Here is a 15,799-nt window from a genome sequence, read left to right on the forward strand (position 1 = left end):
TGCGCCACCGGGGAGGCCCCTGTTCTCAGTTCTTTACAACAAATTAGAAGAGGAAAAGGAAAAGAGAGGTATAGTAACTTGTCCACAGCCAATAAAAGGTGTAAATATGAATCTGGAGCCAGAGGAAAGTGTGTGAGACGTCCAGATGCTCTGGGTCTTTGGGGCTACAACCATGTCACTAAGCTTCTGAAACTCTGGTTCAATAAATCAGGTTAACAGTGAGGAAATATGTCATTATCAGCTTCTAATTCACAGCACACTGCCTGCTCAACCCCCAAAATATCACTTCAATATTTTTTTATAATTAAAGACAAAATTACTTAAAAAAAACCTTAGCAGTTAGGATAATTCTTGACTAGCTATAGATTTTTATAGTGTGAGTATAATCACAGATGCTTGTTCTTAGTTTCAGATTCTACTAGGGTAGTTATGTAACACTTGGCATCGTTATTGGGTCCAATAAAGAACAATAAAAAAAGAAAAAAAAAACAGCAGAAACCAGGATAAAAGAAATAAAGGGAAAAAAGTAAGGGGTAAAAGAACAAAAAGTAGCAACAATACACACAGATGATTTTATATCCATTCTAGTTCAAGTGCCCAGCAGACTGCCCTTCTGAGAAATTGACTTGTGAGCCTCACTCACTTGATCACAACTGAGGAATCAACCAGGGTCGAATAACTTAGGATTTGGGTCAATTTATTGATTTTCTGGGCAGAATTTCTGCTTTTGTCTTCAGACATATTATTCCAACTTGGGGAAGAGCTGAGTTTGTCTTTGACTATATATCTATCCTAAAAATAATCACTAGGAGCAAACTCTATAGCCAACTCTGAAGAGGAAACTACTAACAGTCCTTTCAAGCCAGCATACGACAAAAATCCTTTATTTTCAGTTGTGGAACATTTTATTTGTATTTTTGGCAAGATATTTATTTTCCCAATTGTAATTTGTTTAAGCTAATATTAAAATTTGTTCTCATTCTTTGAGAACTGGCAACAGTAAGTGGCACCAGAAACAAGGATAAGCTAGCCAGCAATAAGAAACCAGATTAAAACATTATGGAAACTACATAAAATTAACTATTGGCTACTCATCAAAGCATATATTTTATATGTCAAAAAAACAGAAAAGGAAATTTACCTTTTTAAAATACCTATTAGGAAGCGTATGTGGAATAAATGAACTTGTAAGAAAGAAAAGTAAACCAAAAATATGCTCCAGTACAAAATAAATATGGAATTTAATTGACTATTAAAACAAGGTCATTTAAAATGATTTTTAAAATTTCTAAATAATGGTGGTTTTATTACTGATTGTTGCATCTCTATGCTACTTAAAAAATAAATCTAACGATGATCAGTAAAACACATTGATCTGAAAATAATTTTTTCCCCTCAAACAAATAATTATTCTCCATTATTGTAAATAGCATGTGTTACTAGTATTTTGGTTATTATTTTGGCCAAGAGGAAAAGAGAGGGTTTGATTTTGAGAGCCAGGAGTTAAGATAGAATGGGGGATACCATGATGCTGGAGTTAACCTCTTCTTTGAGGAAGGAATGAATCTATGAGAAACTCCCTTTTTTTAAATTTCTGAGATATTAGAAAACATTTCTCTCTTCATTAGCCATTTATTTTCTCAAATCAATGTATAATTTTATTTTTCTTAAGTAAGCTGAATAAAGTTGCATTTGAATTTACAACATGCTAAATATTTAAAAGAAAGAAGGGTTTATGAAATACTGTACATGAAGACCAAGTGATCCATAGAAGAATTCTGTAAAAGCAATTAAATGTCCCTTTAGGTTAATGTGTTATACCACAAAAATTTAAATTTAAAGTGATACATAGTCTAAAAAACACTAAACAAAAAGAATCTGGTATTTTGGAATAGTGCCGACAAAACTTAAATGTATAGTTAATTTACACAGTATATCCTCACAAGATTAAGGTTGATAATGTATGGTAAAAGCATAAGATTCCAACTTTAAACTTGTTAATTCTTCCCCAAATCAGAACAGTGATTCTCTAAGCACCTAGGATTCTGATTACTGCAATATTGGTTTGTAATAGCATTTGACCTGCACTTAGTTTTGAAATACTGTATATGTTGGCAGTTACATTTAAATTCTTTCTTTTTTTCCTTGGTTACTTCTATTTTGTTGAAATCAATGACTATGCTTAAAAACTCTCTCATGTGATCCCATTAGGGTCTAAATGAGATGTTTGGTTTTATGAGTTTACTCAGCTTGAAAATAAACAAATTAAACTTGCTTCCTTGTGGGATTTAAGATGTACTTCAGAGTTGGCAACTACACAATTATTGTAACATGTTATTCTAACTAGAATCATAGCAACAATGATTTTTAATTTTATGAAGATAATTTTTTCTAACAAAGCTAAAGAATTAGAAATTATATTTTTATTAAAAATAAATTTTTATAAATGATTACGTCATCAGATATGTAGTCAGTGCAAATTCTTATTAATATGAATTCACATATGAGAGATAAGTAAACAGAGAATTTACTCCCAATGTAGTTAAATAATAGCTTCATAATAACTGAGCAAGTATGTGGTAAAAAAGCTAGAGGATTTGCTCAGTTACCTTTGATAAAGTTTGGTCCACAACTGTCCACAGTCTAGTAAAACCTCTACTGTTCTTATTCTATTTTAGCACTGCCCTAGGGAGTCTAGGTTACGTCTTACCCTCTCTAGGATACAATTCTACATCCCAAATTCAGACATTCTAAGAATGAACTAGCTTTCAGGGCCCTCTGAAAACAAGTCTTTGAAGGTTTTTTACTTTGGGGGCCAACACAGGACCATATTTGCAAAGTAACAAGCTTTCTTAGAGCTTTATTACATAATATTGGGGTTTGTCTCTAGTTTTCAAGGATGAAAATCTGTTAGTTTTCTTCACCTCAATACCTCTCTAGCCCCCGTTTATAGAGATTTTTATAGAACTCATGAGAACGGTATTGCACAGTCACCTATTAGTTTGCTCTGAATTTTTTACTTCTAAACTATAGGTTGAAAGGAAGTAAAAACTTGATTAAATGGGCTAGCTCATCTGGTATAATCCCCAAATCTTATTCAAGTGATTTCTTATTTATTTTCTTAGATTTCACCTGTAACCATGCATATACATACTAAACTGATTATGAGAGATAACTTCAAAGATGTTTTCTGTTTCACCATCCATCAGAGCTCAAAGCCATTTTCTAATTCTTATCAGTTATACATAATAGAATTCTAATTCATTCACTCACTATTCACTGAAACAAAATGATTTCCAAGAAAATATATCAAAATGTATTAAGAAAATACCCCTCACATTATGTTCCAAATCATTTTCAAGATCTCTTCCTTGCTTTTTTGGACCATATTACATTACTCATTCAACAAAATATATTAAATCTCTCTCAAGACAGAATGATAGAAACTGCTTCATACTACCCTTTTAAAATCATTGGTATAATTGGGAGTACCCCTTGCCCTAAAACTGCCCTCTAAAAAATTATTTGACAAAAGGTGCTCTCTCTTCTATACCTTATTGTCAGTCCTAATCGTGACTTTCAGTTGTGGTAGTACACGTTCCACTTCTAGACTCCATTCTGCAGCATCTGTTGTGGATTCCAAAATATCTTCTTGCTTGGCAGACTCGTTCATATCCTAAGAAAGGAAAGATATCACAAGATTGAGAGTTTATAAAAAGAAATGATAAAATTTTGAGGCATTTTAGCAGCACTGCACAATTTATATCAAGCACGGTAGTGTTAAAATTATAGTGGCAATAGAAATTCTTTTCTGTCCTCATATCCATATTGAAAGAAAATAATGCACTAACCTGACAGAACAGCAAAATAAGTATTTTTAAAGGGGAAGCAAATATATGATTCAGTTATTTTTACAAAAAAACCACTTTTGATGTCAGATTGATATTTCAATTGAAATACTCTCAAATGGACAAGCCATTAAAGTATGTTGCTAACAGTACAGGAGATAGAAACACATGTCTGGTAAGAACACTGTCTTTATTTAAATTTATCATGCTAAAATATAAAAACAAAATCTGAAAGAACAAATAAAATCCCAGAAGCAAATGTATCATTATTTGGAAATTTTATAATAATAACAATAGAGATATTTTGATTACGTCAAACAATAACAATTTTAAAATGTGTTTAATATCTATTTGAACTCAAACAGGATGGGGGTCAAATGTCTGCATTTGGTTTCTGCTTTTGAGAAATAAAATCAATTTATTTGTTACTGAATCACAAAAGGAAAACCTTCCCCCCTACCACTTTCCCAGTCCTTCACGATTTAGCAGTAAACATATATGGGTCTAAAAACATAAAGAATATGCAATTAATGATTTAGAGAGAAAACTTCTAAAACATTAATTTTGATAGCAATTTTTGCTTTTTCTGAGTTAGGTATTTTTTTTTTTAAAGATTTATTTATTTATTTATACAAGCACTGGGTACAGTCAGAAGCGCAGGAGGGTGAGAGAATTCACCAGAGTCAGAGCGGGGAGCAGAGCAGGCAGAAGGACCGAAGTACACTATTGAGGGGAGCAGTGGGCGGCAGGAGAGGTCTGTGCGCCTTGTGGGACCCTCCTCCAGTGGCCGGGGAGCAGCCAGGGATCGAACTGGCGCTGCAGAGGCTGCTGGCAGCTTCGCAACCCAGCGCTCAACCGCTGCGCCACCAGGGAGGCCCTAAAAGACTTTAATTTGAACAATCTATACAAAGATCTTGAGCAATCAAGGAAATCTGAATATGGAAGAATATTAAATGACATTAAGGAATTATTGTTTATTTTATAGATAAGGTAATGAGATGGTTACATTAAAGAAAAGGTTCTTATAAATTAGAGATAAATGATGAAATATTAATAGGCAAATTGATATGATGTTGAAATTTACTCTAATATTCTACGGGGCAAAGAGAAAAAGGAAAGAGTTATATAGGAAACATGACAGACAAAATGTCAACTGTCGAAATTATGTCATGTCACATACGGGTTCATTATCTTTTAATTTTGTATGTTTAAAATTTTTCACATACAGATTTTAAAAATAAAAAGACTATAAACAACCTCACAGTTAAATTCCATTTGCGTGAATTTGTCACTAAGAGACCCTTCTTAAATGAAGGTTCATTAAGCTAATCTTTCCAATCCATTTTAACACTAAGTTGAACAATAACCTTATGCTGGGGGTTATATATTTGCTGGGAACATGAGATTTTGGGGGTTCTAAACTTATTTCCAGCCAAGTCTCTGGAGCACTGCTGACATAAGAAAGCCTTTCTTCCCTGACTCCTAGCTCATATTAGCAAGTCCTGGACAGGCCCAGAGCCTGAACATTAAATGTATATTGCTTTTTTTTAGAATTTAGGGGGTTATATAATTCAAATCTCACTGTTAGAGAATGGATAACCAGTCGATGCTTTTACATTTTACAGTATGTTGTCTAATTTACTCAGATACCAATCTATTTAAAAAACCAGAAGTTTAAAAAAATAGCATTAGTTTCTGCAAATGTGGAAATTCCAAGTGAAAAAGTTCAAGATTCTAGTTTAAACACTAAGGAGCTCATTTAAATATAGAAACATTGTATTATTTTGAGTACTTACTAAAACATTATGTATATATAAAATGAATCCAAGGAAGCACAAGAGCACATAACTAGAGAGGGGTAGGTGGAAAGTGGACATGTGTTAAGTTATATAAGAATATATGTGACATGGCGCAGCAGACTGCTCCTGTGTTGCCCACTGCTCCCCTCAGCAGTGTATTTCAGCGGATCCGCCTATCTATTCCCCACTCTGTCTCTAGTGAATCCTCTTACTCCCTGTACTTCTGGCTTACCCTACAGTTCTTCCATACATAAACAAAATAAATAAATATTAAAAAAAAAAAGGAATATATGTGACAGTAGGTGTGGAGACACTGGGTTTCCCTGCCGAAATCTAAAGCCATGAAGAAAGTTCTGTCATGTAAATTCACGCTTGCACTCATAACATGCTTGGAAGAGCCAGGTACTTGCACACTCACTGGCACAGCCTATATTCATTCCCAATTCTGATACATTCATCTTCTCTACCAAACAAGGTAGACTTGTTGAGGCGGAAAGATGTATGTGAACCCTAACACTGGGGGGCAGGGGATGTATAAACATAGGCTTGCTCCTGTTAGGGTTATTGGCCTCTACATCTCATCAAAGGGAGACAGTAGCAGTTTCTCTGAAGCAGTTTTGCATGATTCTTCATGGATATTTTGGTCATTGATTTAAAAATAAATGATTTATGAACTGCTGTCTGGGAGAACTGAAGTCTGATGCTGATTAAATCCCTGATCCAGTACTCCCCAACCCCATTCCCTTCTCAGCTCTTCTTATTTCCTACCTTACAAGAGGGTTGAGTTCGGGCCCACCAAACAGGACCACAGGAGGTACCCATCTACATTCCCACCTGCTCCAGGCCCCAACACAGGATTCTTCAGTTTGAGCACAAACACTCAATAATTGCTGCTCAATGAAGTGCACCATCTAATTTTCACAAAGGCAATGGGTTAGCAGTGATTTGGTTTGAATCAGATTTAGAATCTAAGAGTTAGTAGGGTGCATGAAGATCAAGCACTGCATTAAGATATTCCAGGGCATATCTTATTTGTATATTGGGCTACTTAGTAGGCTGTATTTACCCTACTGAGTTTATTATTTGGTTCCTGTAAGCAATGATTTGCTACTCCTACTCCCAATGTCCTAAAATTATTTTATGCAATGGCTCAAAAGTGTTCACTCACTCTGAGGCCACAGTTAATATACTGGGGGAAATGGCCTACTTACCAAATGAAGAAAGGGTGAAAAGAGAACATTAAGCTTGATACAGCAGCATTAACCTACCCAACAATACAGTCTCTTTCTACTTGCTTGTTTGCACATTTATTTCGTAACTTCAGTCCTTATACAAAGTTTCCCAATGCCTAACAGCTGGATACATAAAATCAGCAAGCCCTACATATGAAGTATAAATGATTTTAAAACTATACCATGCCTAGGTTATAATGCTTTGAAAAAATGTTTCCTTTTCAATTTTTTTTTCCCATTGAACAAGTGGTATTTTATGTAGAGCTATTAGCAAAAGAGAAATAAACTGCTGTTTCTATTTAATCAAAATTTTGTATAATCATAGCAAAAGTCCCTCCTTGAAACATTAACTAAGAAAAAGCATAGTTCTTGGGAAATAGCTTTTTCCTGTTAATACTGCTGAAGAAACAATTAAAAGCTCAGTAAGACATAGGCTATCCAGAAGTCTCATTTATAATTAATTAATTTACCAATAAGCCATTTCTTAAGCTCTTGCAACAAGCACCATTAGAATTCAGGCACTGTGCTCAGTGTGGAAAGATAAAAAAATTTAATACCTGCCTTCAAAGAGTTTACAATTAGGAAGGGTCTAAGGCTAGTTAATGGGAGTAATCATCAATCCTAAGACATAGAAACTGTTAAGAATTGACCCTCCTAAGAATGTCAAAGGAAATTAAACACTGTAAACCATCCTATTAGGCAACCCTGAGTTCAAACAGTGGGACATACTACCAAAGTCAGTTCAAGGATGTAATGTTAACAGCTTGCTCAGAATTCTGTTCTTGTAACATTTCTTTTTCTCAGGTAATATTAATGGAGTCATTAAACAGTTACAGAAATTCGGTGTTCTCTCTCTCTCCCTCTCTGTGTGTATGCGTGTGTGTTGTGTGTGTGTGTGTATATACATACACATATAATAATAAATATACACAATTGGATGTAGTTGGTCTATGGTTACAGGGGTAAAACAGGGGAAGACCAGCATATCGGTAAGGGAGGTCAGCTGAGGTAAATAAAGCCCTTTGCAGCCTCAAAGCTGTTGGATAGATGGCCTGTAGAGTAATACAAAGGTGTTCTGGTCATACTAGGTTAAGTGTGAATACTAAATCTGATACACCTTCAAAATATCTTCACTTCTTAGTTAATTCTGGACACTCCAGGTACACCATAAATACCAGCAGAGGGAGTAATGGACCTGACACTAATAGAAAAACTCATTAACACAAGAAATTGTTACAGATGAAAGACAGTGGGAGCAACGGTCATGGTACACCTGATGAAGTGACATCTTAAGCTAAGAACTTAAAAAAAAATCTCTTTGGGTTAAATCTATTTCTAATATGTACTACACACACATTATTGGAAAATACCATAGGATAAGGAGTCTAAAAGGTTACTAGATAGAGCAATGTTGACTGACTTACTGATACTAGCAGGGATTACCATGGAACTTATTTCAGCTCTGCCTATAACCACAAAAGTCTGGAACTATAGGATCTTTTTGATCCCTAAGGTCCAAGTCAGATTGAACAGTAGCTCTGGTTAACACATTTCATCACTGGGAAATAAAGAAGACAGAAAGCTAGGGGTAGGGTAAGGCAGTGTTTCTAAAACCTGACTACAGATACAGTGCATTACTTCCCTTGATCACTGATTAAGAAACACCTTACCTGGTAAAGGGAACATATATGGCTGTGTGGGTAGACCCAAGAGTTAGAAGAGACAGAGATATTACAAGTTCAGGTGAGAAACTAGATGGGAACACTTCGATCATGAGTGTCAAAATAGAAACTGTGCTCTCTGTCTTCTAGGTGAAAATGGGAGATGAAGGAGGGCCAGGACATCCCAATCCTAAGCTGGTGATGAAGCAAGAGCAAGTGGCAGTGCTTCATTTGCCAAGTCAAAATTCTAACTTCTTAGGACGATGTGCTGCTAGACTAGATACTGGATGCTAGTAAATGCTGATATTCACTGGCCATAATTTAATTTTTTCTTGATATATCGTATTATAATAGTCTGTAACAAAATGATGCCCACAGGTCTGAGAAATCTGGACATACATTATAGACATCTCATATACATTAAATGATCCCAGAACTACAATTTTTGCATTCGTATGTCTACTTTTAAGGTGCTCCCTGTCACTAGGGATCACCTTTGGCAATCTCTTTCATTGCCTATGGCACCTGTTCCCTCTCTGAAACTGCTGTGGGTTTAGAAGCCTAGTATCCAAGCTTGTTAGAATTTAGGCAAAGCATGAAAGTGGGGGTGGGGGGGCACAGAATAAATGGGGATGGGGAACTGAGAGCTCAAGAAGGAGATGAGTTTGGGACTCCTTATAGAATTTTTTAAAACGGAATTCATTATAACTATTTTGGTTGCTCAGAGAACTTGTATGCATTTTCCCTCATTTAATTCTTTGTTCAAGATAGGGTAGGTTCCCAAGAAGCTAAGTGCTAAATATATTGTATCATTACACAATAAACAGGGTTTCTCCTAAGGGTATTTAGTTTTCCTTGTCTTTACATCTAGCAATAAAAGGCTAGATAGAAAGTTATTTCAATGATGAAGAATGTTCCCTTGAAAAACAATGATTTTAACAAATCATATTTAAAGCAGAGTTAAAACTTTCACATCAATTCTTCTTCATGATTAAAGAAGCACAGATTGAGTTTGATTCACCATTTTCCTTCTAAATTGGGTTTTACATGATTCTACACTATATTACTATGATGAAAATGTTTAATTTAATACTATATAAAAGGTATTTTTAGATTTTTTCTGAATAACTAAATTAAGCCCTAACTTTGAAATTAATTCAAAAGAAACAGACAGATGGTAGCCTCTGTCTTTAAATGAATGAAGTTCATAAGTTTTTTTAAGTTCAATTTTAAGATCATTAAAATAAAGTTTTATGACTTTTAAATGCTATTTGCTTTTCATTTTTTGACTTTTAAATGCATTTAAAAAATTTTTAATGAAGTACCATTGTTTTACGTTCCTTTTTTTTTTTTAAAGATTTATTTATTTATTTATTTATACAAGCACTGGGTACAGTCAGAAGCGCGGGAGGATGAGAGACTTCACCGGAGCCAGAGTGGGGAGCAGAGCAGGCAGAAGGACCGAAGGACACTGCTGAGGGGAGCAGCGGGCGGCAGGAGAGGTCTGCGCGCCATGTGGGACCCTCCTCTGGTGGCCGGGGAGCAGCTGGGGATCGAACTGGCGCCGCAGAGGCCTCGGGAAGCTTCGCAACCCAGCGCTCAATACCGGGGAGGCCCTGTTTTACGTTCTTGTTAGTAAAAGCTCGGTGTAGTCACCTTAGCTCTCCTGCCACCAACACAGCACTCATAGTCCTTCACCTCAGTCCATTGTGTTCTCCCTTTCCTCCCTTTTCTCATCCCTTTCTTTCTTTCCCCCTCTCTCCTTCTAGATACTTCAGATCTATGGTTAGTTTTCAAGTGTTGGTTTTAATGTTTGTCTTTGACCCTTTGCTTGGTTTTTCCACATTCCATATTTAGTATTTAGTATTTAGTTTTCCTTGTCTTTGACAGCATCCAGTATTTATCTTCCCCTTCTGGTGTATTTCACTTAACATAATCTCTGCAAGCTCCATCTATGTTGTTGCAGTCAAGAGTTTATCTTTGATCACTCAGCAGTATTCCACTGTGTCTATACCACATCCTTTTGATCTACTCATCTGTTTCCATATCTTGACTTTTGTAAATAGTGAGGCTATAAACATAAGTGTGCAGGTTTCCTTTCGAATTAGTGTTTTTGTGCTCTTTGGGTAGATACCTAGGAGTGAAATTTCTGGGTCATATGGCAGATCTAGTTTTAGTCTCTTGAGAAAACTCCACACTGCTTACTTTAGGGGCTGGGCCAGTCTACATTCCTATTAACAGTGTAAGAGGATTCCTTTCTCTCCATACCCTCAACAGTACTACTTGTTTTTGGTCTTGTTTAAAGAAACATTATCCTGAATTGTTATGTAAATTTGAATAAATTATGTTCACACAAATGGAAAAAAAAAAGCTTCTTCAATACCTCTTCAATTTAATTTTCCAATAAGAAATCTGGTTATTTTTCAATGAGAATTCAACTTACAATAGTATTTATGATTAATAAATCAAAATTTTGCTATAACTTTACTTTAATATACACTAAGTGCTAAGGTAAACTCGTCTCTGATATTTTTACTTTTCTAAAAATAAAACCAAAGGAAGTATACCCAAAGAAGAATGTATAACAGCACACTTATGGACATTATTCTTAATGTTGTAGAGTGAATAAATTAAGTTTAATTCATTATGGCCTGACTTTATTTGAAATAGTAACCTCATGGATATACCAGTGCACAAATATAGTTGAAGAGCAAAATTAATATACCTACTGAAAGGGACTTAAAATTCCAAATAACTGTCAAGATTAAATTGTCCCAAGACTCAAGGAAAGGAAACTATGCTGGTTTGAGGATCGAACAATATATTGTAAATGTTGACAGAATGGATATAAAATACCATTTCTGTTCAAACTGCATCTCCACCACTTCCTAGCTATTGGTTACTTAAACTCTAAATTTCAGGGTTCTCATATGTAAAAGGGTGATAATAGTATCTTCTTCACTGGAAGGGTTGATGTGAAGATTAAATTAGATGATATATATATATATTTTTAAGATTTATTTATTTATTTATTTGTTTGTTTGTTTATTTATAAGCACTGGGTACAGTCAGAAGCGCAGGAGGGTGAGAGAATTCATCAGAGTCAGAGCAGGGAGCAGAACAGGCAGAAGGACCGAAGGAGACTGCTGAGGGGAGCAGCAGGTGGCAGGAGAGGTGTGCGCGCCATGTGGGACCCTCCTCCAGTGGCCGGGGAGCAGCCGGGGATTGAACTGGCGCTGCAGAGGCTGCGGGCAGCTTCACAACCCAGTGCTCAACCGCTGCGCCACCGGGGAGACCCTAGATGATATTTTAAAATATAGTCCCTGGTACATAATAAGTGCATAATATATTTTAGCAGTTACTATCATTATTATTATATGCTAGAAATACTACTAGAAACTTTCACATATGAATTAAATACCCAATAATAATGCCATGAATCAAGAGAGTCTTATTCCATTTTTGCAAGTAATAAAACTGATATACTGAGCATTTAGGCAATTGTCCCCATATCACAACATTAGTAAATGGCAAGGTCTAAGCAATATTACACTAGAACCACAAGCTTTGCAACACCTTTACACATATATATCCCTATCAATTCTTTGTCTTATAGGTTGCAACCATATGCCCCTCAGTTCATCACTTGTGTTTAACTTTATGATATTCCCCACCCCAGTCCTTCATATATAAGGTTTAATTCTTATAAATTCAGATTTGTCAGTATTATTCTTTTATTTTTAATCCTTTCAATGCTTAACCTTGACTATTTTAACACATGAGAATATAACTTGGCACTCAAGTTTTTGATTTTGTACCTTGTTGATACATGAGGGGTTTATTCAGGTACAAAATATGAGGAAGGAATCCACCTTTTACCTCTAAATGGATAGCCTGATATCCCATCACTGTTGAATTGTTTCATTTTCCCCACTGCTCTGCGTTGCTTCATATCATCATATATTTTGATTATCTTATGAATTCTCCACTACTTTACTAATCTATTTCTGTGTTGGTATCATAACTTCTTTCAGACTTACAAAAAAATTGTACAATAGCACAAAGAATTCTCATATAGCTTTCATCTACCAAATGTTAGCATCTTACATAACTTCAGGGAAATTTACAGATGAAAAACTATAAATGCTTATATCTAGTGTTGGGATTTGTGAAATTTTTACATTCTTCTTTATATTTTTCATGGTTTTATTTGTAAGTATGTGTGATTTATATGTATGTGTGATATGTCCTTGCCTGATTTGGGTACAAGGGTAATTCTGGTAAAAAGAGTTAGGAAATGTCCTCTTCCTTCATTTTTTTTTTTAAAGAATTAGATATTAAGTCTTCTTTGAATGCTTGATATAATTGATCAATAAAGTTGTATGGTCCTACACTTCTGTTTGTTGGAAGATTTTTGATTACAGACCTAATCTCCTTAATAGTAATCAGTCTATTCAAATTTACTATTTCTTCATGAGTCAGTCTTGGAAGATTATATATTTCTAAGGATTTGTCTATTATGTCTATGTTGTCTGATTTGTTGGTATATGTTCATTCTTTTAAATAAGGGATAACCTCACTTTCAAAAAATGTAAGGTTATTATCAATGAACAGTAAAAATATCTCAATTAATGTTCTAAAAATGGTAGGTACAGGTGGTAAATGCTTTAGAAGCTTGAATAGAAGGAAAAAGTATGTTTTAATGGTGATAGTAAGACTGAAGCTACACTTACAAGAATCTATGGGATGTAAATAGTAAAGACACTAGCCAAGTGTTTGTCAGGAAAATATCATCAGTGACAATGTTGAAATGGAAACGAACATGGCTTGTGAAGATTATAAGAAGAGAGAATAAAGGCTAAGAAGGCAAATAGTAGGGACAAAAAAAAAAGAACAAAGAGACTTGAATACATTGTGAAAGACCTTAGTTAAGATGAGGAGGTAAGGCTTAGGAATACTTCCTAAGGAAAGTGAGAAATGTGAATTCTGTCCTCTCAGCCAAAGGCGAGGCAGAGAAGAGTTATAAGCAACACATTTATCTTCAGTGCCAATTAGATGCCAGGTTCTGTTCTAGTCCACAGACAGTGAGTAGAATGATAAAAAACATTATGAAGAAACATTCCAGTTATGTTTTTATTAAGATTTATAGGTTCTAGGGCCTCCCCGGTGGCGCAGCGGTTGAGTGCTGGGTTGCGAAGCTGCCCGCAGCCTCTGCAGCGCCGGTTCGATCCCCGGCTGCTCCCCGGCCACCGGAGGAGGGTCCCACATGGTGCGCAGACCTCTCCTGCCGCCCGCTGCTCCCCTCAGCAGTGTACTTCGGTCCTTCTGCCTGCTCTGCTCTCCGCTCTGGCTCTGGTGAATTCTCTCACCCTCCTGCGCTTCTGACTGTACCCAGTGCTTGTATAGATAGATAGATAGATAGATAGATAGATAGATAGATAGATAGATAGATAAAATCTTAAAAAAATAAAAAAAGATTTATAGGTTCTAGATTTGTGAATCATAGGATTAAACGGAACTGGGTGATAAACGAAGGTGTCTGAGAAAACAGCACATGAACTGAACCTTAAAGATTTAAGAATCAGATAGAGAGATGACAGCAAGGCATTTTGGGCAGAGACAAAAAGGAAGGATGGGATATCATGGAAGCAAATAGGTTCATGAGACCATTGAAATCCTATGAAAGGAACTTTTTACTGGAAATGAAATTAGTCTCCTCTGATAGTCACAGATCTATGGTCAACTTAAAAGGGTTGTTTTCAAAATTTGTCTTTGTGACCCTTTGTTGGGCTATATAAATATGTGGCAACATATGTTTATATATGTTGTCGCTATATTTCACATATAAGTGCCACCATCCAGTATTCATCTTTCTCCTGGCTTATTTCACTTAGCATAATCCCCCCCAGCTCCATCCATGTTGCTACATATGACATGATTTTATCTTTCTGACCACTGATTAGTATTTCATTGTGTATACACTACACTTTCCTGATACACTCATCTGTTGGAGGAGAGTTGAGAATGGTGATGGGGGTTTGGGAGGTGGCAGTATACATAATAGACTATGGTGAAGGGCTATGGGTGCTTCCAAGGTGAGAGTTCTATGATGACTACACGCAACGGAGGAAATTCTGTACTGTCAAAACACTAGCAAGGGGCCTCCCCGGTGGCGCAGCGGTTGAGCACTGGGTTGCGAAGCTGCCCGCAGCCTCTGCAGCGCCGGTTCGATCCCTGGCTGCTCCCCAGCCACCAGAGGAGGGTCCCGCATGGCGCGCAGACCTCTCCTGCCGCCCGCTGCTCCCCTCAGCAGTGTACTTCGGTCCCTCTGCCTGCTCTGCTCCCTGCTCTGGCTCTGGTGAATTCTCTCACCCTCCCATGCTTCTGACTGTACCCAGTTATTGTATAAATAAATAAATAAATAAATAAATAAATAAATAAATCTTTAAAAAAAAAAACACTAGCAAGGATGTAAAACAGTGGTACTTCAATAACAATTAAAAGAATAAAAAATTTTAAAAAGAGTTACTTAACAGGAAAATGAGGTTGATAATGTGGGCAAAATGCTAAGAATCTTGAAAGATCAAAAATCTCTTATTTTATAATTTATACAAATGGGCCAATGATCAGTGGAAAGTCATCAATGTTTACTGAATTCAAAATAACCTGATAAAAGCCATGTTTTAGGTAAGTAAGATAAAGGAATACAGTGAAAATTTTTGGAAAAGGGTAGGGGTGAGATTGAAAGACTGAATATCATGTTGAAATACACAAAATGAGAAGAGGACCTGGCTCTGAAGACAGCTGAAGTAATGGATATGTAAGATATTTCACAAATTTTAGTGAGTAACTAGATGTCCTGGATGACAGTGAATCATTAGTCTGGTATTCAAAGTACTGACACAAATAGGGGTGGGTGATGATGGGGGTTAAAGGATATAACTCTATACAGGGCTGAAAGAAGCCTATATTCTAAGTACCTGCCTACTAATATTGAGATACATAATAAGTATCTACAATTAGTATTAAGGAAATATAACCCATGCTTTTATAAAATGACAGCTCTCAAATGATTTCCTACAAAAATTATATTTCTTTTCAACAAATTCCCATTTATCATTTCTATAGGGGAGAACTTATGTGACAACAGATTTAGTCTAGTGGATCTTCAGTAAGTATCCACATGACAGATTATGACCATAAAGCCAAGGGATCACCAGGTTTCCTAATTTATATCAAAATGCAAGTTTCTTGATATC

General features: G+C 35.8%; 1 protein-coding gene across 1 annotated transcript in view; it reads right to left on the reverse strand.

Annotated features, from left to right (window-relative positions):
- The window catches only part of IFT57 (intraflagellar transport 57), a gene marked incomplete at its 3' end in the record, with an annotated part of 53,019 nt that overhangs the window by 22,520 nt on the left and 14,700 nt on the right, over window positions 1–15,799 (reverse strand). The window contains exon 6 of the mRNA XM_084231418.1: window positions 3,554–3,676. Within this exon, the coding sequence (XP_084087544.1) occupies window positions 3,554–3,676 (123 nt within the window). The remainder of the gene's footprint in view (window positions 1–3,553; window positions 3,677–15,799) is intronic.

This window comes from Talpa europaea, assembly GCF_964194135.1.
Source record: "Talpa europaea genome assembly, chromosome: 4".
Taxonomy (NCBI): Eukaryota; Metazoa; Chordata; class Mammalia; order Eulipotyphla; family Talpidae; genus Talpa; species Talpa europaea.